This window comes from Pygocentrus nattereri, chromosome 21, assembly GCF_015220715.1.
Source record: "Pygocentrus nattereri isolate fPygNat1 chromosome 21, fPygNat1.pri, whole genome shotgun sequence".
Classification (NCBI taxonomy): Eukaryota; Metazoa; Chordata; class Actinopteri; order Characiformes; family Serrasalmidae; genus Pygocentrus; species Pygocentrus nattereri.
Window position 1 is genome coordinate 35167735 of NC_051231.1, and position 24000 is coordinate 35191734.

The following is a 24000-nucleotide window of genomic DNA, read 5'->3' on the forward strand; positions in this document are numbered from 1 at the left end:
CTTATGGAGAGAGAACATTGAGACTGCAGCCTTGTTTCTATGGATGGAGTTCCACAGGGCTCAGTACTAGGTCCAGTTTCATTTACATTATTTTACTGATATTACCTCTACATTTCAAGAAGCAGTTCAGCTAGAAATGTTGATATGATTAGTGGTTAATAATGAGTAAATCTGGGATCTGGTTACAGCATACTGGCTTTCTGAAATCTCAAAGAAACAGATGACATTCCTGCTAAAGCTTAGCCATGATGTGCCACCATTTGGAAATCACCACAGATTCACTTGGCAAGCTGTTTTCCAGCTTATGTCAAAAACGTTCAGAAATGCGAGTGAGGTGCATAGATGGGCCGAGAGTTTGTGGTTTTATGTTACAGGAACCTAATGGAAGTTGTCACTGAATGGCTTTTCCTGTTTTTCCTTCTATTTTTTCAGTACAGCACGTGTTTGTTTTTTAATGTGTTGTATTAACAAACTTGTAGCAACATTAGTACGATATGCTTTCTTCATGCCCATGTGGCCACTTTCATTCAGGCTATTTCAGATGTAGAAGGCCTTTTTTTAAACGTCATGGCGTTTAATGTCTGCTGTTCTTCACAATATAGCGTGATTATTTACAGATCAGCTGAACGTGCCTGTTCATTTGGCCTGAAAAAACAAACTGGGTTCACTTATTTGCAGAGAAGCTGATTAAAGCACTCCGGACCCAGACTGGGATTTTTCTACAGAAATAGGTCTTGATCTTCATTCGACAGTAGAACGAAGCTCAGTGGAAGCTTTTTAATCTCCAGTAATTACTGGAACACTGTATATGAAAGTATTAAGCCTCTAGACCCATTGTGCTGAGATTTGTCACGGGACTGTGAACTCACGCTCAGGAACGCCAGGCTGGCCATCAACGACAACTCAAGGGCAGTTTGCACCATTTTTGTTTAATCGCAAGCTGTATTCCAGATATTAATCTTATCATCTCTGGATGTTTACTACATAATCCTTGTTGAATCATGACTGTTATAGCCAGGCCTAAACTTCAGGACATAAATGTCAAAAATCTGAGAGAAAGCCGAGTAAAAACCATCCAGATAGTGTTCATTTCTGCTAGCACCCCTATGGAACTTGAAAAGTATTTAGCAAAGCTAAATCTGGCGAACACTTTTGTGGCTTTTCTAAAATAAACACGAACATTTCAAGCTTTTAAATGTCCTTGAATGTGTTTTATTTGAAGCAGACAACATATATTTGAGTTTGTATGAGTTATATCAGTTTTATAGTGACTTTTGGAGTTCCACAGGGCTCAGTACTGGGTCCAATTTTATTCACATTATATTGCTGATATTGTCTCTACTTTTGGAGAAGTAATCACCCAGAAATGTCCTGGCATAGAGCTGCCACCGCTGTTTTCCTTTCCTAACAACTAACTAAAGCACTGCTTAGACTATGACTTTTTCCTACATTGTAAATCAGAATGTGGTTGTTTACTAATTATGTTGGCAGTTAATCTAACATGTAAGAACTTCAGTTCTGCTCCCAAGGTTTTAACCAATTGTACAGCTTGCTCAGTCTGATCTAGATACCACAGAGAGAATCATCTTGACTGGGTCGTTTTCTGTTGGGCATTTTAAGGTTTTTTTTTTGTTTCTAACTAAAACTTTATGGTGAAAAAAGAGTATTTATTTCTCTTCAAAACATGAAATCAAATTAAAAACATGCAATTTTGGATTTCACAGTAATCATTAGGCCTTCTCTGAAGATCTGGAAGGGTTCTACATTGTGAAGATATGATATGATATTTGATTACCTGTATATATAAAATCCTATAATGAATAACTCATTGTAAATGTGTGTGTTTGTTTTTAGGTGAATACTCGGGACCTGAGCCACATACGGAAGAGAGAGGCTCTAAGAATTCTGGCCAGCTACGAGCAGCCAATCACGCTGCAGATAGAGGGGCGGAGGGGGCAGAACCTGCAATTCCACAGAACATCAGACTGCAGTACACAAACAGAGCGGCCATGGGACACCTTACATACCCTCGCCATAACACACGGACCGTACTCCGACAGGTACCACCTTCCTTTCGGTCATAATGTCTCGATCTTTTCTTCATAATTAACCGGTTCAGATGTAAACAGAGCAGTTCTGAGCGGTTTGGTGTGAAACGCTCTGTTCTAGATAAACTAATCGAGTCACAACCGCTCACAGTGGTGGTGATAGGAACCAGACGTCCCTCTAAAAGCTCCTACAGAAAGTTCCTACATGAACTGGTTCTGAATTCACTGCCTGATGACTGAGACGCTGTTTTATGAGAGTTTAGAGAACTTCAACTCCATTCATGGTGGAGGGAGACATGCAGGGCGCTGTGCGGCAAAATAGTCCCCAAAGAAAACTCATTATTCCAGATTTTCCACTGTTTTCCATCATCAACATTCCATATAAGCTCAGAAGACTCGTGTAGGTTCTCTGGTGGTTCTGGATGGTAAATAAAGTGTCTATATCTGTGTTGTAGTCATGGCGACGCCTGGTTCCCATCACCACCACTGTAAAGACGTCTGAACCAGTTCAGACCGAATCTGTCACACACTGAATTATGTGGGAATTCTGAAAGTTGGGTGGAATTCCTCTTACTTACAGTAATCTGTAGTGGGTCAGCAGGATGTGTACAGTGTGAGTGCTGTAGGCTGTAGTGCTGCTTCAGGAACAGTGGAGTATTTCAGACTCTCAGACTCTCTTATTCTCGGACAGAAATGAGGTCAGATGTCTATTACTTACACGAAACAGCGCTGCGAGTGTACGACGCAGCCAACGCACATTAGGGAGAGCAACACACCACACAGGCCTGACCACCCATTATACAGCATTGAGAAGAAGTCTTTCTGTATATAACAGCTTGTATAAACACTATAACATCAGAATAAACGCCCATAACCATAAATACAGTAAAAACACTGTAGAACATCAGAATAAACACCCATAACCATAAATACAGTAAAAACACTGTAGAACATCAGAATAAACGCCCATAACCATAAATACAGTAAAAACACTGTAGAACATCAGAATAAACGCCCATAACCATAAATACAGTAAAAACACTGTAGAACATCAGAATAAACGCCCATAACCATAAATACAGTAAAAACACTGTAGAACATCAGAATAAACACCCATAACCATAAATACAGTAAAAACACGGCAGAACATCAGAATAAACACCCATAACCATAAATACAGTAAAAACACTATAACATCAGAATAAACGCCCATAACCATAAATACAGTAAAAACACTGTAACATCAGAATAAACACCCATAACCATAAATACAGTAAAAACACTAGAACATCAGAATAAACGCCCATAACCATAAATACAGTAAAAACACTGTAGAACATCAGAATAAACGCCCATAACCATAAATACAGTAAAAACACTATAACATCAGAATAAACGCCCATAACCATAAATACAGTAAAAACACTGTAGAACATCAGAATAAACGCCCATAACCATGAATATAGTAAAAACACTGTAGAACATCAGAATAAACACCCATAACCATAAATACAGTAAAAACACTGCAGAACATCAGAATAAACACCCATAACCATAAATACAGTAAAAACACTATAACATCAGAATAAACGCCCATAACCATAAATACAGTAAAAACACTGTAGAACATCAGAATAAACACCCATAACCATAAATACAGTAAAAACACTGTAGAACATCAGAATAAACACCCATAACCATAAATACAGTAAAAACACTGCAGAACATCAGAATAAATGCCCATAACCATAAATACAGTAAAAACACTATAACATCAGAATAAACACCCATAACCATAAATACAGTAAAAACACTATAACATCAGAATAAACGCCCATAACCATAAATACAGTAAAAACACTATAGAACATCAGAATAAACACCCATAACCATAAATACAGTAAAAACACTATAACATCAGAATAAACGCCCATAACCATAAATACAGCAAAAACACTATAACATCAGAATAAACGCCCATAACCATAAATATAGTAAAAACACTATAACATCAGAATAAACGCCCATAACCATAAATACAGTAAAAACACTGTAGAACATCAGAATAAACACCCATAACCATAAATACAGTAAAAACACTGTAGAACATCAGAATAAACGCCCATAACCATAAATACAGTAAAAACACTGTAGAACATCAGAATAAATGCCCATAACCATAAATACAGTAAAAACACTATAACATCAGAATAAACGCCCATAACCATAAATACAGTATAAACACTGTAGAACATCAGAATAAACGCCCATAACCATCAATACAGTAAAAACACTGTAGAACATCAGAATAAACGCCCATAACCATAAATACAGTAAAAACACTATAACATCAGAATAAATGCCCATAACCATAAATACAGTAAAAACACTGTAGAACATCAGAATAAACGCCCATAACCATAAATACAGTAAAAACACTGTAACATCAGAATAAACGCCCATAACCATAAATACAGTATAAACACTGTAGAACATCAGAATAAACGCCCATAACCATAAATACAGTAAAAACACTATAACATCAGAATAAACGCCCATAACCATAAATACAGTAAAAACAATGTAGAACATCAGAATAAACGCCCATAACCATCAATACAGTAAAAACACTGTAGAACATCAGAATAAATGCCCATAACCATAAATACAGTAAAAACACTGTATAACATCAGAATAAACGCCCATAACCATAAATAAAGTAAAAACACTATAACATCAGAATAAACACCCATAACCATAAATACAGTAAAAACACTGTAGAACATCAGAATAAACACCCATAACCATAAATACAGTAAAAACACTGTAACATCAGAATAAACGCCCATAACCATAAATACAGTAAAAACACTGTAGAACATCAGAATAAACACCCATAACCATAAATACAGTAAAAACACTGTAGAACATCAGAATAAACACCCATAACCATAAATACAGTAAAAACACTGTAGAACATCAGAATAAACGCCCATAACCATAAATACAGTAAAAACACTATAACATCAGAATAAACGCCCATAACCATCAATACAGTAAAAACACTGTAGAACATCAGAATAAACGCCCATAACCATAAATACAGTAAAAACACTGTAGAACATCAGAATAAACGCCCATAACCATAAATATAGTAAAAACACTATAGAACATCAGAATAAACACCCATAACCATAAATACAGTAAAAACACTGTATAACATCAGAATAAACGCCCATAACCATTAATACAGTAAAAACACTATAACATCAGAATAAACGCCCATAACCATAAATACAGTAAAAACACTGTAGAACATCAGAATAAACGCCCATAACCATAAATACAGTAAAAACACTGTAACATCAGAATAAACGCCCATAACCATAAATACAGTATAAACACTGTAGAACATCAGAATAAACGCCCATAACCATAAATACAGTAAAAACACTGTAGAACATCAGAATAAACACCCATAACCATAAATACAGTAAAAACAATGTAGAACATCAGAATAAACACCCATAACCATAAATACAGTAAAAACACTGTAACATCAGAATAAACGCCCATAACCATAAATACAGTAAAAACACTATAACATCAGAATAAACGCCCATAACCATAAATACAGTAAAAACACTGTAGAACATCAGAATAAACACCCATAACCATAAATACAGTAAAAACACTATAACATCAGAATAAACGCCCATAACCATAAATACAGTAAAAACACTATAGAACATCAGAATAAACACCCATAACCATAAATACAGTAAAAACACTGTAGAACATCAGAATAAACGCCCATAACCATAAATACAGTAAAAACACTGTAGAACATCAGAATAAACGCCCATAACCATAAATACAGTAAAAACACTGTAGAACATCAGAATAAACACCCATAACCATAAATACAGTAAAAACACTATAACATCAGAATAAACGCCCATAACCATAAATACAGTAAAAACACTGTAGAACATCAGAATAAACGCCCATAACCATAAATACAGTAAAAACACTGTAGAACATCAGAATAAACGCCCATAACCATAAATACAGTAAAAACACTGTAGAACATCAGAATAAACGCCCATAACCATAAATACAGTAAAAACACTGTATAACATCAGAATAAACGCCCATAACCATAAATACAGTAAAAACACTGTAGAACATCAGAATAAACGCCCATAACCATAAATACAGTAAAAACACTGTAGAACATCAGAATAAACGCCCATAACCATAAATACAGTAAAAACACTATAACATCAGAATAAACGCCCATAACCATAAATACAGTAAAAACACTGTAGAACATCAGAATAAACGCCCATAACCATAAATACAGTAAAAACACTGTATAACATCAGAATAAACACCCATAACCATAAATACAGTAAAAACACTATAACATCAGAATAAACGCCCATAACCATAAATACAGTAAAAACACTGTATAACATCAGAATAAACACCCATAACCATAAATACAGTAAAAACACTGTAGAACATCAGAATAAACACCCATAACCATAAATACAGTAAAAACTCTGTATAACATCAGAATAAACACCCATAACCATAAATACAGTAAAAACACTATAACATCAGAATAAACGCCCATAACCATAAATACAGTAAAAACACTGTAGAACATCAGAATAAACAACCATAACCATAAATACAGTAAAAACACTGTAGAACATCAGAATAAACACCCATAACCATAAATACAGTAAAAACACTGCAGAACATCAGAATAAACACCCATAACCATAAATACAGTAAAAACACTATAACATCAGAATAAACGCCCATAACCATAAATACAGTAAAAACACTGTAGAACATCAGAATAAACGCCCATAACCATAAATACAGTAAAAACACTGTAGAACATCAGAATAAACGCCCATAACCATAAATACAGTAAAAACACTGTAGAACATCAGAATAAACGCCCATAACCATAAATAGAGTAAAAACACTATAACATCAGAATAAACGCCCATAACCATAAATACAGTAAAAAACACTGTAGAACATCAGAATAAACGCCCATAACCATAAATACAGTAAAAACACTGTAGAACATCAGAATAAACGCCCATAACCATAAATACAGTAAAAACACTGTAGAACATCAGAATAAACGCCCATAACCATAAATACAGTAAAAACACTATAACATCAGAATAAACACCCATAACCATAAATACAGTAAAAACACTGCAGAACATCAGAATAAACGCCCATAACCATAAATACAGTAAAAACACTATAACATCAGAATAAACACCCATAACCATAAATACAGTAAAAACACTGTAGAACATCAGAATAAACACCCATAACCATAAATACAGTAAAAACACTGTAGAACATCAGAATAAACGCCTATTATTATAAATATATTATAAACACTGTGTGGCATCAGCATAAACATGAATACATTAAAAGATTATGTAACATTAGAATAAATGTAAATAATCATAAATACAGTAAAAATGCTACATAACGTCAAACACAGCGGTTAGTAGTCAGAACATGTTGTTTTCAGTAAAGTTATGAACATGTAGGTTAGAGGATCACAGGTCAGGTTACTGGGTTCTCTCTGTTCTCCTGTGATCACTTGGATTCGTTCAGTTCCAGCAGCAGCAGCTGGATTAATTTAATGAAGCACATTGATTAGATAAAGCCGGTGGTCACTGTAAGTACTGGACTTCCTCAAGGAGGTCATGTTTCATTCATTTCCTAAATGAAGACGAACACATTCTCTGACATTCTCCTGCAAAACGCAATTTCTATGTGCATTTAACATCCTGGAAAAAATAAAATAAAGTGTGAAATGTGCTACATCTTTTGCTCAGGCCACATTTCACTGTATTACAGGTCTGGCAGGTAACGTCTCACCCACAGTGTGTGTTTAGAGCCAGTGGCTCCTGCTGAGAGATAACACTCCTGCACAGCTGTGCCAGTGTGCTGGAATGAAGGAGTCTGATTGGCTGGTGTGTATTCTTCCTTCAGGCCCTACTACAGTCACGTGACCCTGCCTGGTGACCATGGAGACGGAGGCAGATATGATTACCTACCCAACGCTCCGCGGGACCTGGAGGACATGCGCGCTATTCCATGCCATGTAGGTGCACTTTAGAGTGTATGTTTGCATATGTTTTTTTGTGGGGACCAAATAAGCCCATGTGTTGAAAAAGCATTTTTCACTGCACATTTTAATCATTTAGCAACTCGATTACAGATTTTACTATTGAAGATTGACAAAGTGGACCAGTTTCGCTTACTGCACAGGCCTTAGGTTATAGTAAATTTTATTTTATGGTATATTTTAGTTTCAGACTGATGGATAGAGCACATTGTGTGGGAGCAGTCAGAGTTACTTTGATGGAGTTCCACAGGGCTCTGTTCTTGGTCCAATTGAATTTTTGCAACATTACTAAAATATTAAAAAATGCAAACCTACTTGAATATCTGGTGAGTAGTAATGAAATGAAAGGTAGGAAATGGTTTCACATCATGCTTACATTTCCTCAATGAAAACGACTGCATGCTGAAGCTTTTCACCCTGGACAACATAGACATGCAGTTTAAGGAGCCATCACCAAATTTTCAGACTGGACGTTCGGTTCCATAGGGTTAAATGTGCCCAGGATAAAAGTATACCAAAGGTTGAGGGTGAGGTGAGGGTTGGGTTATGTGGAGCACAGACAGTGTGTGTGTGTGTGTGTGTGTGTGTGTGTGTGTGTGTGTGTGTGTGTGTGTGTGTGTGTGTGTGTGTGTGTGTGTGCTGTAATGAAGCTGACTGAGCTCACGTTCTAAATGGAATAAACAGGTCAGCCATGCTGAAGCTGGATGTTTTGTCCCGCTGACATCCGGCTTATGGCAAAGAGCCGAGAGTCAATTAAAAACACACACACACATTTACATAATTAACTCCAACGTGTGTGTGTTAGATTCGTTGTGCTAGTTCTTTAGTTTCAGCACTGGAGCTTTGAGACTAGTGTAGAGGCCACAAACAATGTGGAGGTGTTCAGAGTCTCTAATAGTCTTGATTCTGTGGTGTCTGACACTGTATGACTCCCTGTTACCTACAAACATGGACTAAAATACAAAATTCAGGCTTCAAATTTCCACTGATTTGAAAAAATGGTGTGAAACGGTTCAGACGTCTTTACAGTGGTGGTGATGGGAACCATGCGTCGCCATGACTACAACACAGATATAGACACTTTATTTACCATCCAGAACCACCAGAGAACCTACACGAGTCTTCTGAGCTTATATGGAATGCTGATGATGGAAAACAGTGGAAAATCTGGAATAATGAGTTTTCTTTGGGGACTATTTTGCCGCACAGCGCCCTGCATGTCTCCCTCCACCATGAACTCTTCTCAAAAGTATCATAAAACGATGTCTGACATTCTTTTGGCTTCTATACTGACACGGTGTCCGGTTTTGGCTTGACACGGTGGTAACCCTGAGCACTACACTCCCACCTTCTGATCGATGTGTTGACTGTCGCTCTGCACGTCAGGTGTGAATGGGGTCCTCATTAGCTTAGCCTGCATGCTAACAGCTCTGCGCACCACAGAACAGGTTCGATTCTGACTAACAGAAGCGACACTGATGCACGTTTAGATGATAACGACTCAAATCTGAGGAACGAAGCCGGGCGGCTGGTGTTGGAGTGACCGAAAGGCGACGTTAGATCTGCTCTGTGGTGTTTGTGTCTCTGTCCTCCTCGCTAGGCTGATACTAGCTGGCTCCTCTAGCCTGGTTAGCTCATCTGGTAGCCTACACTAACAGTACAGGCTCAGTTCAGTCTGAGGTTCCACTGCGATGCAGGCTCGGTTCCAGCTAAGCTAACTGATGCTCAAATCACAACCGTTTAGAGGATTAAAACTCCAGGAGCACAGAATGGAGTGACTGGTGTTGGAGCGACAGCCAGAGTAAACCGCGTTCAGCAGCGTTTAGCCTGTTGCCTGTTAGCTGTTGCTTAGCAACTCTTTTGTGTGGCTTTTCTTGAGTATTTTCTGGTTCTGCGTAAGCAACATAGCAGATGGGTGAAGAAACCGTAACCGGTCTCTGGAGTGAGAACCATTCGGCTCTACAGCGCACAAGAGGCTACTGAGACCATTAAAGGTTCTGCTGGTTCCTCCTGGTGTCTGTTGGTTTCTAATGGGACTCTGTGTTTTCCTGATGGGCTGATATCACAGTGTAAAGGACTCTAATGGTTTACCAGGTGTTCAGATGCATTTGATGGCTTCATATAAACACACAAATGCCAACCGTCTGTCAGTCAGCTAGCGTTAGCCTCGTCTAGCTCTTCCTCTCAGGTCATATTTATATAATATGTCGTGTGTTCAGACTGTAAGCTGTAAGCTAATCATTATATTATTTAACTTATTTCTAGATTTTACTTCTTTAAGTAATTTAATGAGTCAAATCATCTCATTTTATGAGGGGATCATTTTGCCTGCTGTATGAAATGTGCTTGAAACAAACAACAGTGTGATCATCTGCTTTATTACAGCCTCCTTATACGCATAAAACACATCAAGACATAAGTCAAATAATCTTATACGTTTACGGCAACATCAAAATAAGAATTATCAGATACATCAACTAGATTTAAGTTCATTTTGTTTGACAGGATACTGTTCTTTGACGTGTGCTGAGTGTGATAAGTAATGTTGGTAGTTTTATCCGAGGTGGCAAGAGGACTGGAGGCTGGTGGGAAACGCAGTGATGGCAGAGCTGGTGGTCCGCTGATGTTTTTCTCAGCGTTTCTGGACGGCCTTGTCACTTTTAACTCACACTTTTTCTTCTTTAGTTATATTTTGTGAGTTACTGTAGTAAATAATTTTAATCCAGCACAATGAAGTATTTCAGATCAGGCCTAGTCATTATTTTTGTTTGTAACATTTGTCTTACTAAAAAATAAAAGTCAGTGAATTTTAAAGCAGTTTGAGGTGATTAAGACTAGTTAGAGCTTGTATGCAGGGGCAGTCGTGGGCTGGAGGTCAGGGAACCAGCCCTGTGACCGGAAGGTTGCCAGTTCGATCCCCTCGGCTGACAGTCTGACAGACTGAAATGCCGTTGAGCAAGACACCTAACCCCCACTGCTCTGGGCAAGTGTGCCCCCTAGTGTGTGTGTTCACTAGTGCAGGTATGTGGGTCTTTCACTGCACGAATGCGTTAAATGCCGAGGTCTAATTCCACAGTGTGCGGACACAGAGACAAATGGTTGTTAATTCTATGCAGGACAGTAACCTGGGTGGTCCAAGGGAGGACCAGCAGTGGGGATTTCATTAAATACATATGAGAAGAGGGCGAATATGAATTTGAGCTTAATGGTTATCAGCATTCTCGCTGATTCATTCCATGAAGTGCAGCCAGTCTCTGCGCTGTGTCTTTAGGAGATTCCGAGTGATGCCGTGGAGTGGCATTTAAGACCCGCCTTTTAAGGCCATTTGACTGACACACAAAGCAACCAATCACAGACTTGTTTGCACAATGTATAGGTGTGAAGGTGATTTTTAAAGTGGTGCTATAAACAAAACACACCTATGGGAAACAAAACATTAGGCCTGACGGTGAAGTACGTCGATACATTTCACTAATGCTTCAAATAAAACTGCCCAGTAAGCTTTAAAAACATCTAGCAGCTAGCCAGCACTTAGCCTCATAAACAACCGTGTTTCCCATCGATACCAATCGGAAATTAGTTGTTTCTGTTCCAGCAGGATTCGATCACTTTTAGCATGTTTGATGTTGTAAATATTAATATAGATATTAAAACGTGTCACATCTTCCTGTTGTTCTTTCTCAGGACCCTGAGCTGTCGGCCAGAGGGCCGCCGGGACAGAGTTGTCTCATTGGCTGCTGCAACACCAACCTGGAGGAACCCAGTAGCTTCCAGAGTCAGGTGAGTGAACCAGAGTACAGGTGAGGGCAGTGTGCAACAGCACTGAAGCATTGGGGTATAGGAAGAGCTGACCGTAACAGGTGAGAGCAGAGTGGTACAGGTGAGAGCAGAGTGGTACAGGTGAGAGCAGACCATTACAGGTGAGAGCAGAGTGGTACAGGTGAGAGCAGAGTGGTACAGGTGAGAGCAGACCATTACAGGTGAGAGCAGAGTGGTACAGGTGAGAGCAGAGTGGTACAGGTGAGAGCAGACCATTACAGGTGAGAGCAGAGTGGTACAGGGAGAGCAGACCGTTACAGGTGAGAGCAGAGTGGTACAGGGAGAGCAGACCGTTACAGGTGAGAGCAGAGTGGTACAGGGAGAGCAGACCGTTACAGGTGAGAGCAGAGTGGTACAGGTGAGAGCAGACCATTACAGGTGAGAGCAGAGTGGTACAGGTGAGAGCAGACCGTTACAGGTGAGAGCAGAGTGGTACAGGTGAGAGCAGACCGTTACAGGTGAGAGCAGAGTGGTACAGGTGGGAGCAGAGTGGTACAGGGAGAGCAGAGTGGTACAGGTGAGAGCAGAGTGGTACAGGTGAGAGCAGAGAGGTACAGGTGAGAGCAGAGTGGTACAGGGAGAGCAGAGTGGTACAGGTGAGAGCAGAGTGGTACAGATGAGAGCAGAGTGGTACAGGTGAGAGCAAAGTGGCACAGGGAGAGCAGAGCATTACAGGTGAGAGCAGAGTGGTACAGGTGACAGCAGATCGTTACAGGTGAGAGCAGAGTGGTACGGGGAGAGCAGACCGTTACAGGTGAGAGCAGACCGTTACAGGTGAGAGCAGAGTGGTACAGGTGAGAGCAAAGTGGCACAGGTGAGAGCAGACCGTTACAGGTGAGAGCAGAGTGGTACAAGTGAGAGCAGAGTGGTACAGGTGACAGCAGATCGTTACAGGTGAGAGCAGAGTGGTACGGGGAGAGCAGACCGTTACAGGTGAGAGCAGACCGTTACAGGTGAGAGCAGAGTGGTACAGGGAGAGCAGAGTGGTACAGGTGAGAGCAGAGTGGTACAGGTGAGAGCAGACCGTTACAGGTGAGAGCTGAGTGGTACAGGTGAGAGCAGAGTGGTACAGGTGAGAGCAGAGTGGTACAGGGAGAGCAGAGTGGTACAGGTGAGAGCAGAGTGGTACAGGTGAGAGCAGACCGTTACAGGTGAGAGCTGAGTGGTACAGGTGAGAGCTGAGTGGTACAGGTGAGAGCAAAGTGGTACAGGTGAGAGCAGATCGTTACAGGTGAGAGCAGATCGTTACAGGTGAGAGCAGATCGTTACAGGTGAGAGCTGAGTGGTACAGGTGAGAGCAGAGTGGTACAGGTGAGAGCAGAGCATTACAGGTGAGAGCTGAGTGGCACAGGTGAGAGCAGAGTGGTACAGGTGAGAGCAGAATCAGTTCCAGGTGCTATGAGAGTTTACAAAATAAGTTTTGTATGGTGAATTCTGATTGGCTGCTGGTAACCATGGCAGAAAAAAGGCTTGAACGTCGTCTGCCAGTTTTGTGCCTGTGATTAAATGATTCATCGTGAGGAAATGGCAGCATTTTTCCTTTAACGCAAAGCGCTGACGGCAGAAATGATTGCGCTAGTTTCTATTTAGAGCTTTATTACTGATGTGGGTTTATTTAAGGCACATTAGTCGAATATTCATGATTTTATTTCCATATACATATTAAGTAAGGATGTGCTGTCAAACTGAGCTCCTAACAGGCTGCAATAAGTCACCATTTAAACATAAACACAGTGTCCAAACAGAGTAATTAACAAATTTGACTTGATTTGTCAGATTGAGGTAATATTTGGTCTGATTGTGTCTGACGGCCGCAACGCCTCCTTCACATCCCTCACTGTTCAGCTGCAGAACCAAATGTTATGTAAATAAGTTGTGTTGCTAAGCAACCATATTATACTAATCAGAGAGATGCTGAGATGAAGCTTTGAGAGCAGGGCTGCGAATAACGGGCCGCATTACGCCGCCGTCTAACACGCTCACATTCAGGATGTGACCGCTCCGGATGAATAATTTAAATTCAGCTAAAGCAGATTTTTTCTGAGGATGGAAATATTCATCATTCAGCAAACTTAGCATTTTAGAGAGCGAAGAGATCTTTCCTCGAAAAGACTTCAGCTCCATCAGCAAACTGGGCTGCAGACAGAGGATCTTGGGAGAAACACTGAGAAGCTCTGAATGCAGATCTCAAAAAAACCCTCCTGATAAAGTGATAATTATCAGCTTATCTTCTGTGTAGCTGATTACAGAACCCAATTCACAATTTTGAAGACTTTGGACGTTAAGGAGCCCACATTTCACACACAAGATCACACTGTTCTTGTGCTTATACTGTCAACTTCTGTGGGCTTATGGAACAAAAACGCTCATATTTAATTAATTTCTGTCTTTTACAATTAAACAGCCAAGTAATTGTTACTATGCCTTTAAGACCGCCATCTGTAAATGAGCTCTGCTCTGATTCGCCCTCAAAAAAATCCATTCAAAAAGCAAAAAACACAAACAACACTCCTTATAACTTCAGTATGAATGAGCAGAGCCAAACTGCTGTAGCTGAATGGGTGGGGCTAAACTGCTGTAGGATGAATGGGTGGGGCTTAACTGCTGTAGGATGAATGGGTGGGGCTAAACTGCTGTAGGATGAATGGGTGGAGCTAAACTACTGTAGGCTGAATGGGAGGGGCTAAACTGCTGTAGGCTGAATAGACGTATGGGTGAACAGTATGGACTGGCTAGTGAATGGTATGTTTTGCAACTCAACAGTGTTTACATAAAACATTAAACTCTTTTACTTAAAGAACGAGCAAGAAAGTTATATTTTTCCATGATATTGACCCTTTAAATAGTTCTAGCTTACTGGCCAGTCTGTAATACATATGTGCTGGTCGAAGGCCCCCTAGTGGTCTAGTTCCATAGTTCCGATGTATGTTTCCTAAAATTGTGTATGTATTTTCAGACCGAGGACGAGGACTACATGCTGGAAAAGACAATGGGTTATCTTCCTCTACATCATGAGCTGGACAGCGGGTTAGGCTGGACTGATGGCAGCTTCCACCAGGGGGAGCTCTCAGGTGTGGAGACAGAGGAGGGTCTGGAGGAGTGCCACACACACAGAGGAGGAGGAGGAGGAGGAGGCTCACCTTCATCCGAGTCGTTCATATCTTCTGAGTTGAGTGACTCCGGGTTCTACAGTGTTAGCACCGGCGAGTTCCTGCGGTTCCAGCGGCTGCTGGAGAAGAGGATGCGCCTCTACAATGCCCGCATACACCACCAGGGGGAGCTCAGGGACAGCCAGAAGGGTCACCGTGAGCTGGAGGCCATCCCAGAAGCACTAACGGTTCAGCCCCAGAACGTCTGTGTGCCTGGTGGGGTTGGTGGGCACCCAAGAGGTTTGTTTAGAGTGTCTTCAGTGCAGTTCCGGAAGACGGAGCGCCCCTGTTTGAACCGGCACAGCTCCAGCAGTGGTGCCCTTTTCACACCCCATGCCACTCTCTCAACCTGCAGCACTCCCTCCAGCCAGAGGAGGATGCCACCACACCACAGCTCCTCTACTGGAACGCTGAGGAGAAGCAGAACGCTGCATCATCGCCCGCCACACGTGGAACACCGCAGGAGAGCAAGTCACCCAGCGTCGCCAAACTACTGCATGACCCTGCAAAACTACGGGCACAGGATCCAGCAAGAGCTGCCCGAGGAATCTGAAACGGATGTGCCGCACCATGCTAACCGCCCAGCACACCATGCTAACCAAGCCATAAACTACACTAACCACCCAGCGCACCATGCTAGCCAAGCTACACACCATGCTAACCAAGCTAACCAAGTTCCACACCACGTTAACCATCCAGCGCACCCTGCCGACTACGCCACACACCATGCCAACCATCCAACACACCCTGCCGACTACGCCACACACCATGCCAACCATCCAACACACCCTGCCGACTACGCCACACACCATGCCAACCATCCAACACACCCTGCCGACTACGCCACACACCATGCCAACCATCCAACACACCCTGCCGACTACGCCACACACCATGCCAACCATCCAACACACCCTGCTGACTACGCCACACACCATGTCAACCATCCAACACACCCTGCCGACTACGCCACACACCATGTCAACCATCCAGCACACTCTGCCGACTACGCCACACACCATGTCAACCAAGCCACACACCGTGCTAAACACCCAGTGCACTCTGCAGAATATGCTACTCATCATGCTAACCACCCAGTGCACCCTGCCAACTATGCCACACACCGGGCTAACCATCCAACACACCATGCTAACCATGCCCCACACCCTGCCACTCACCATCCACACCACACCCTCCCTGCCCATGCCACACTCCCTGCCCAACACAGCCACCGCCTGCGCCCAAAACACGCTATCAGTCAGCCTAGCCTGACCAGCTCCTTTGAAGACCCCCACTGTGATCTGCCCCATCTGCCCCACGAGCCCCGTCGCCATGACAACGGGGACAGATCACCCAGCAGTCTCCGGGAGGACCGGAGCTTTGCGAGCGAACCCCCTGTTGGTCGGGAGAAGGAGCGCAGCCGAGAGCGAGAAAGAGAAGCTCGCTTTCACACCCTGAGCCACACTCCATCACAGGAAGTCAACGACACGTGGCCCAAGCCAGCCAGTCGGCAGAGCACGGGCGGCCTCTACAGCACACTCGAGGGCCACGTGACTGCCACGTCGCCCACATCGGCACAGAAAGCACCCGCTGGGGCTACGAACCCACGGGCCGTCCGGAACCAGCTCCTCCGCGACCGGGCACTAAGGCTAGCGGACGAACGTGGCGGCATGAGCACGGATGAAGAAAGTCACAGCGAGATCCGGACGGGCCGCTACTGGAGCCGCACAGAGCGTCGCGAACACATGATGCAGAAAAAGGCGCGAAGCAGCAGTGGCGCTGGCACGGCCATCACAGCGGCCGGGGGCGCCAGCGCAGTTCTGGAGCTGAGTCAGAGGAAGCTGAGCCGCCTCAGAAACAGGAAGCTACTGGACGACTGGACCACGGTGGAGGAGCTGTTGACCCACGGGAGCCGGCTCGGCGTCAGCGACGATGCTCTACAGATACCGAGCTCACTGCTCACCGTCACCACTGTATAGCAACACGCGGTGTGAGTGTGCACTGCATGTGTGTTTCTGACCAGCGTGTGTGTGTGTGTGTGTGTGAGAGATATACTGCCTTCACCACATGAGGCTACCTCCTGTTCTTGATGTTTACTGTAGATAGATGTTTCTGGGACACTGTAGTTTGTTGTTTTTTTCCAGAGGTTTCTTCTTGGACTTGGTTCAGATCAGCACTGGTAACAACTAGCAACTTTCAGTTTTATTATGACAAAAAAACGCTGCATTTTCGATTCGACCACTTCAAGCAATACTGCACTGCGTTAATGTTGGACCTGAGCTACACTGATATATGAAATATCTTTATTTTCCGCAGCGAATTCTGCACCTTTCTGTTAGCACAGAAATCAGTTTACGCTAAGAGTAGGGTTGGGAGTCAATCCCCAAAAAAGAGTTTCGACTCCAGTGTTTGGGAACTGATTCCACACAGTGACGGTCGGGTTTACACGCGTACAGAGTGAGCAAAACCCAAAATTTGCAACGTGAATTAGATTTTGTTGTTCATATATTTAAAGTAAAAACAAAAGCTGTTCAAACAAAGGGTGGATTTAGCCACCTCTCCAGAGCTGTGTGCACAAAGCAGTTCAAAATCTCAAAGCTCAACACTGAAAACAGAGAAATCACCACAGAAACGTAATCAAATAAATCTTTGATGCAGTTCCTGCTAACGAGGGTCAGGGGGGACTCGTTTTGAGACGGGGATGCATCACAAGATCCAAACTAGCCCACCATTTCTTATTTCTACTATTATTTATATGTTACACCAAGGTAACCAAGAGGGCTCACTAGCGATAAAACCAAAAGCTTTTGCTTAAATGTGACAATCATGACACTCGGTATACGACAAACTAGTGCCAGCTGAGTAGGTTACGGTCAGCATTTCCCACTGCCCCCTTGTTCGGATATGTCCTCTTCCTCGTTGAGTAGCTTTTTCATTCTTGTCTTCTTGGTGCCACCTTGTTTTTTGCCGCTGCTGTCCGTCCTCACTCAATTCACGGATGAAAACGAAACATTGGTGTTTCAACTCTGTAGAGCCGCCAGTCGTGTGGGCCTCAGACTCACGGTCACGCTGAATTTGAAGATGATGTTTCCTGTTTAAATTTCAGTTCCACCAGCAGTTCCACTGTTCAGTGCTGTACAGTCTGAATATAACGGAGATAACCGAGGTAGCTGACTATTGATAAAAACAAAAAGCTTTCACCTTAAATGTGAAATAATCATCACACTCAGGATATTACAGCCTAGTGCTGTCTGAGGTCAGCATTTCTCACTGTCCACCTGCTCGGATATGTCCTCATCCTCTTTTTTATTGGCACTCTGAATTTGATACTAATCTTTTGAAGCTAATGGTTCTTATTGGAATTTCCGTTCCACCTTAAAAAGTGCAGCAGTTACATGATAATGTGGAAGACGCTGGGGGCTGGTTTAATGTAAACATGGAGCATGTGTAGTTCATCTGATCATTTTTAGCATTTTTGTGCTTATACACATGAGTTTATACAGTAGCACCAAAGAGCAAAATACAGGGGGTCCTGGGGCTCTGAGGACCCCTAATTACCCTCTTGGACCCCCTGAATATCTCAAAATCTAAATTCTGGGGGTCTCTGAAAATAAACGTATTGTGACGTTACGCTGTCTATTAGAGATGAGCAGACGGGTTGGGGGCTTCTCAGTGATTAGCACACAGTATAAACTCGCACCACTAGAAACGCTACGTCCAAGTGTGTGTCTGCAGTCAAATGTAGGGGTCAAACCAGCGCTACTCCCCCTGAAGTGGTCTAATCTTTGAATTTTCACATATAAGCCCACCAGCCCACCCTGAATTCTCCCAGTTTTCCCAATCCCGGTCCGATGCTGGAATAATGTGTCCGCTCCTCCCTTCAATCCGTTTTATTGCTGTTAAATTCCCGTATAATACCTTGATTTTTGGAATTGAGAATGGAGAAAGTCACTGTGTGGAATCGTCTCTTGGAATCCACCGATTGCCATTCTCGGATTCCGAGTCGGAGTCGACTCCAGAACGTCTTTAACGGAGCGGCCCCGGTGACGATCAGCTTAGCTGGTGCTAACAGTAGTACAGAGTGATGTTTCTTTAAAACGAATCAGACGCAGACGAAACTCTTTCGCTTAGAATCCGACAAATTTGCACAAACGATGTCAGATAATCTGATTGTCTTCCACTTGGTACAGGAACAAAACGGGGGCGTGGCATTTCCATCCCGAGACTCCGCCCATCACCTGAGACGATCATAATTCTTCTGACTCATAAATGAATTTCTCTGGGAAGCAAACAAACAAACAAACAAACAAACAAACATGCACACATTTACATCAAAACACATCTACACTAGTAAACGTTTGGCAAATGGAGCGGAGCTTGTGGGACTGAGAGCAGAGCGCTGGGAATATTTTAGATTATTAACCGTTAGTTGTGTAGAAAACATTTACAACTATTTTTCTTGTGCTCACAATCGATGTCATGAAAACAAATGATTTTTTAATTATTATTTGTAAAAAAAGAAAAGAAAACCACAGAATCTTTCATCGCTGGATCTGAGACAGAGTGAGCTTCACGCCACCTCAGTGTTGTTTTTGTTGTTCTCATGTGGAAATTTAGTTTTTTTCAAAAAAAAAAAAAAAAAAAAAGGAATTAAGAGAAAAAGTCACGACGGGTTATTATTTTACTGAGAAATTAAGCTGGTTTTGGGTTTCTAGTTATGGGGTGTGTGTTGATCGTACATGAGCCGAATCGTCATTCCAGTTCATTAAATATATTGATTTGATAAGCAGGAGATGATAAACATTTAATAAACTATTTAATAAACGTTTCGTTCCCCACCAGGAGGTTTTTCATACAGCAGGATTTCTCAGTTAGCCGGAGAACTTAACCCTGTCCAACAGGAGCAGAGCTGAGGGACGTGAGATTTATTAATAACCTTTGTTAATAATCTATAAATAATATTTATTATATAACAATTTAACAATTTAATTTAGTTTTACAATGACTCTGTGCGTAAAGAGCTCCTAGATGGCTCTTTAAGGGTTCTTCCAGTAAAGAAAATGGTTCTATGTAGAACCATGAATGCTCAAAGAACTCTTTTAATGCTTAAATGGTTCTCTGCATGGTGAAATGGTTCTTCAGATCGATGAAGAATGTGTTGTAAATGGTTCTATATAGATTTTTGTTTTTGCCAAGGGTTCTATGTAGGACCAAAAAGGGTTCTTCTATTGTTACACATTTGACACAGTAACGGTAGCACAACCCTTTTTGGTGCCATATAGAACCATATACACATTCTCCATTAACCTCAAGAACCATTTCACCATGCACCATGCTTTCCTCATGAAAAGGGGTCTTTGAGCACTTTTTCCATTTTCTTAACTGAAGAACCCTTGAAGAACCATCTTTGTTAAGAGCGTAGAGCTGCGGCCGGTGTTTTACATTCCTAACAACTAAAACGCTGCTTAGACTACGACTCATATTCACGGTCTGCGATGTGTCTAGAACCTCCAGAGGGAGCATTATTGGCTAGTTCCTCTGTGACTTCCTAATGATGCTGGTAGTTAGTCTATCGTGTGAGGCCGTCAGTGCAGCTCCTGAAGTCCTGACCAATGAGAGAGCAGCCCGGCTGAATCTGCCCAGATACCGCAGAGAGAACCATCCCTGAAATGTTTTATTGGACGGTCGTCTCTCCGGGTTTACAGGGTCCGGTTACCTGATTGGTCCTCTGAGAAATTCAGCCTGTTCAGCCGTAAATGTTCTTATTTGATAAACATGAGTTGTTTTCTCTCTCCTGCACCTGCCTGGTCCTGTCTGTGGTGCACGAGCCACTGGAGGCACACGCGCAAATACAAATAAAAACAAAAACAAACAAACAAACAACACGTGTTTACTCCTCTTTTACTCCTTCCCTCCATCTCTTTTCTTCCCCTTTCTCCTTCTCCTCTTTCTTTTCTCCTTCTCTACCCTTTCTCCTTCTTTTCTTTCTTTTCTCCTCCTCTACCCTTTCTCCTTCTTTTCGTTCTTTTCTCCTCCTCTGCCCTTTCTCCTTCTCCTCTTTCTTTCCTTCACTACCCTTTCACTTCTCCTTTCTTTCTTTCCTTCACTACCCTTTCTCCTTCTCCTTTCTTTCTTTTCTCCTTCTCTACCCTTTCTCCTTTCTTTCTTTTCTCCTCCTCTACCCTTTCTCCTTCTCTTTCTTTTCTCCTTCTCTTCCCTTTCTCCTTCTCCTTTCTTTCTTTTCTCCTTCTCTACCCTTTCTCCTTTCTTTCTTTTCTCCTCCTCTACCCTTTCTCCTTCTCTTTCTTTTCTCCTTCTCTTCCCTTTCTCCTTCTCCTTTCTTTCTTTTCTCCTTCTCTATCCTTTCTCCTTCTCCTTTCTTTCTTTCCTCCTTCTCTACCCTTTCTCCTTTCTTTCTTTTCTCCTCCTCTACCCTTTCTCCTTCTCCTTTCTTTCTTTCCTTCTCTACCCTTTCTCCTTCTCCTTTCTTTCTTTCCTCCTTCTCTACCCTTTCTCCTTCTCCTTTCTTTCTTTTCTCCTCCTCTACCCTTTCTCCTTTTCTTTCTTTTCTCCTCTACCCTTTCTCCTTCTCCTCTTTCTTTTCTCCTTCTCTACCCTTTCTCCTTCTCCTTTCTTTAGTTTCATCCCCCTTTTTATCCTGTCCTCTTTCTCCTTCTCCCTTTTTTTGTCCTCCTTTTTATTTTCTCTCTCCATCCCGCTCCCCTTCCTCCTTCTTTTTCTCTCCCCTTTCTCTCTGTTGACCCCTACTCCTTCTTTCTCTCCCTTTCTTTCCCCTCTTTCTCCCTCCCCCTTCTCTCTCTCCCCATCTCTCTCTCTCTCTCTCTCCTCCACGTCACTTCTCACCGTGCGTCACTTGCTTTGAATAAAGGATTGAAAAAATGGACTGAAGGTCTATAAATAGAACTCTCGAACGCTGCGCTCTGATTGGTTCTGTAATGTGGGAACAGATTTTAATTATTAGAAAAACCCAGTTTAATCATTTAAATCTCCTCCTTGATGTTCCGCTGTTATTTTTTGGTAATTATCGTTTTTTTTTGCTTTTTTTGGAAACATTAACTAAAACACTGGCAATTCGTGGGGTCCAAGCACCTTGGGCACAACCAATATTCCTCTTACTGTGACAGCGCCCCCTGCTGATCCACACGCACCACTGTCATGACTGACTGAGCGTTTACAACCAAAGAGACGCGACTGTGTGTGAAGCGCCCAGCGTTTACTGATCATCCTGAACTTTCAGACCCAGTTCACAGCAGTCGGACCTAAAACCAGCTGGTCCAGAGATTACGGATGTGCAGGTCCCTCAGTGGCCACTCTCTAATGCTACTCTAATCAGGAAGTCACAGGCTTTTATCATTTGCGTCCACATGTGAACAAATTGCTCAAGATTCCCGGCCCAACTTCCCAGATTGCTGTATCTTGTGAATTTTGATTGGATGGAGTGATTTCTGTGAAATAAATTTCATTAGGAATTCCAATTACATCCTATATAAATATATAAATATATAAACACAGTAATAAAGCGGCTTTTCCCCGCCCAAATTCCCAAACCTGCCCTGTGATTGGTCGATAACTGTGTTTACAATAATTCTGTTTTAGCGTGAACTCCTGGCCAATCAGAGCGCAGGAGGGGCGGGGCTTTAGCGTTCTAGCACAGTGGCCTGCTTGTGACCATGCAGTACCGGCCAATCAGAGCGAGGGGGCGGGGCCTGAGGGAATTCCAGCGGGAGACGGGCTGAATGAGGCCGGAGTTTGTCTGTTGGCGCTGCGCTCCGCGCGCAGAGGCGGTTTCCCAGCCCAGCCCGGGAAGCGCGGGTCTCTGAGCGGGGGTCTCGGTGGCTGGGGGCGCGTGTCCGGGCGGCTTGGTGAGGATTCAGAAAGTAAAAACTCGAGGAAACAAACTGAAAACACAAAATGGAATCCAGCAGTGAAAGCGCTGCAAAATGGAGACGAATGACAGAAAGTGTCTCTCCTCACCGGCGCCGAGAGAACCGCACACGCCGCGACCGCCACCTAGTGGCTCATTCACAGTCTTACAGCCCGAGAACGCGCAGGGTCCTCGCTGGCCACTTTATTAGAAACACCCACCTTGTGCTTCCGCTCACTGGCCACTTTATTAGAAACACCCACCTTGTGCTTCCGCTCACTGGCCACTTTATTAGAAACACCCACCTTGTGCTTCCGCTCACTGGCCACTTTATTAGAAACACCCACCTTGTGCTTCCGCTCACTGGCCACTTTATTAGAAACACCCACCTTGTGCTTCCGCTCACTGGCCACTTTATTAGAAACACCCACCTTGTGCTTCCGCTCACTGGCCACTTTATTAGAAACACCCACCTTGTGCTTCCGCTCACTGGCCACTTTATTAGAAACACCCACCTTGTGCTTCCGCTCACTGGCCACTTTATTAGAAACACCCACCTTGTGCTTCCGCTCACTGGCCACTTTATTAGAAACACCCACCTTGTGCTTCCGCTCACTGGCCACTTTATTAGAAACACCCACCTTGTGCTTCCGCTCACTGGCCACTTTATTACAAACACCCACCTTGTGCTTCCGCTCACTGGCCACTTTATTACAAACACCCACCTTGTGCTTCCACTCACTGGCCACTTTATTAGGAACACCTACCTTGTGCTTCCGCTCACTGGCCACTTTATTAGAAACACCCACCTTGTGCTTCCGCTCACTGGCCACTTTATTAGAAACACCCACCTTGTGCTTCCGCTCACTGGCCACTTTATTACAAACACCCACCTTGTGCTTCCACTCACTGGCCACT

General features: G+C 42.8%; 1 protein-coding gene across 1 annotated transcript in view; it reads left to right on the forward strand.

Moving 5' to 3' along the window:
• LOC108413016 overlaps window positions 1-19859 on the forward strand; it is a 27904-nt gene extending 8045 nt beyond the window's left edge. Inside the window, exons 2-5 of the mRNA XM_017685311.2 lie at window positions 1855-2060; window positions 8094-8205; window positions 11914-12009; window positions 15005-19859. Of these exons, the coding sequence (XP_017540800.2) occupies window positions 1855-2060; window positions 8094-8205; window positions 11914-12009; window positions 15005-17176 (2586 nt within the window). The 3' untranslated portion in view covers window positions 17177-19859. The remainder of the gene's footprint in view (window positions 1-1854; window positions 2061-8093; window positions 8206-11913; window positions 12010-15004) is intronic.
• The last annotated feature ends 4141 nt before the right edge of the window (window positions 19860-24000 follow it).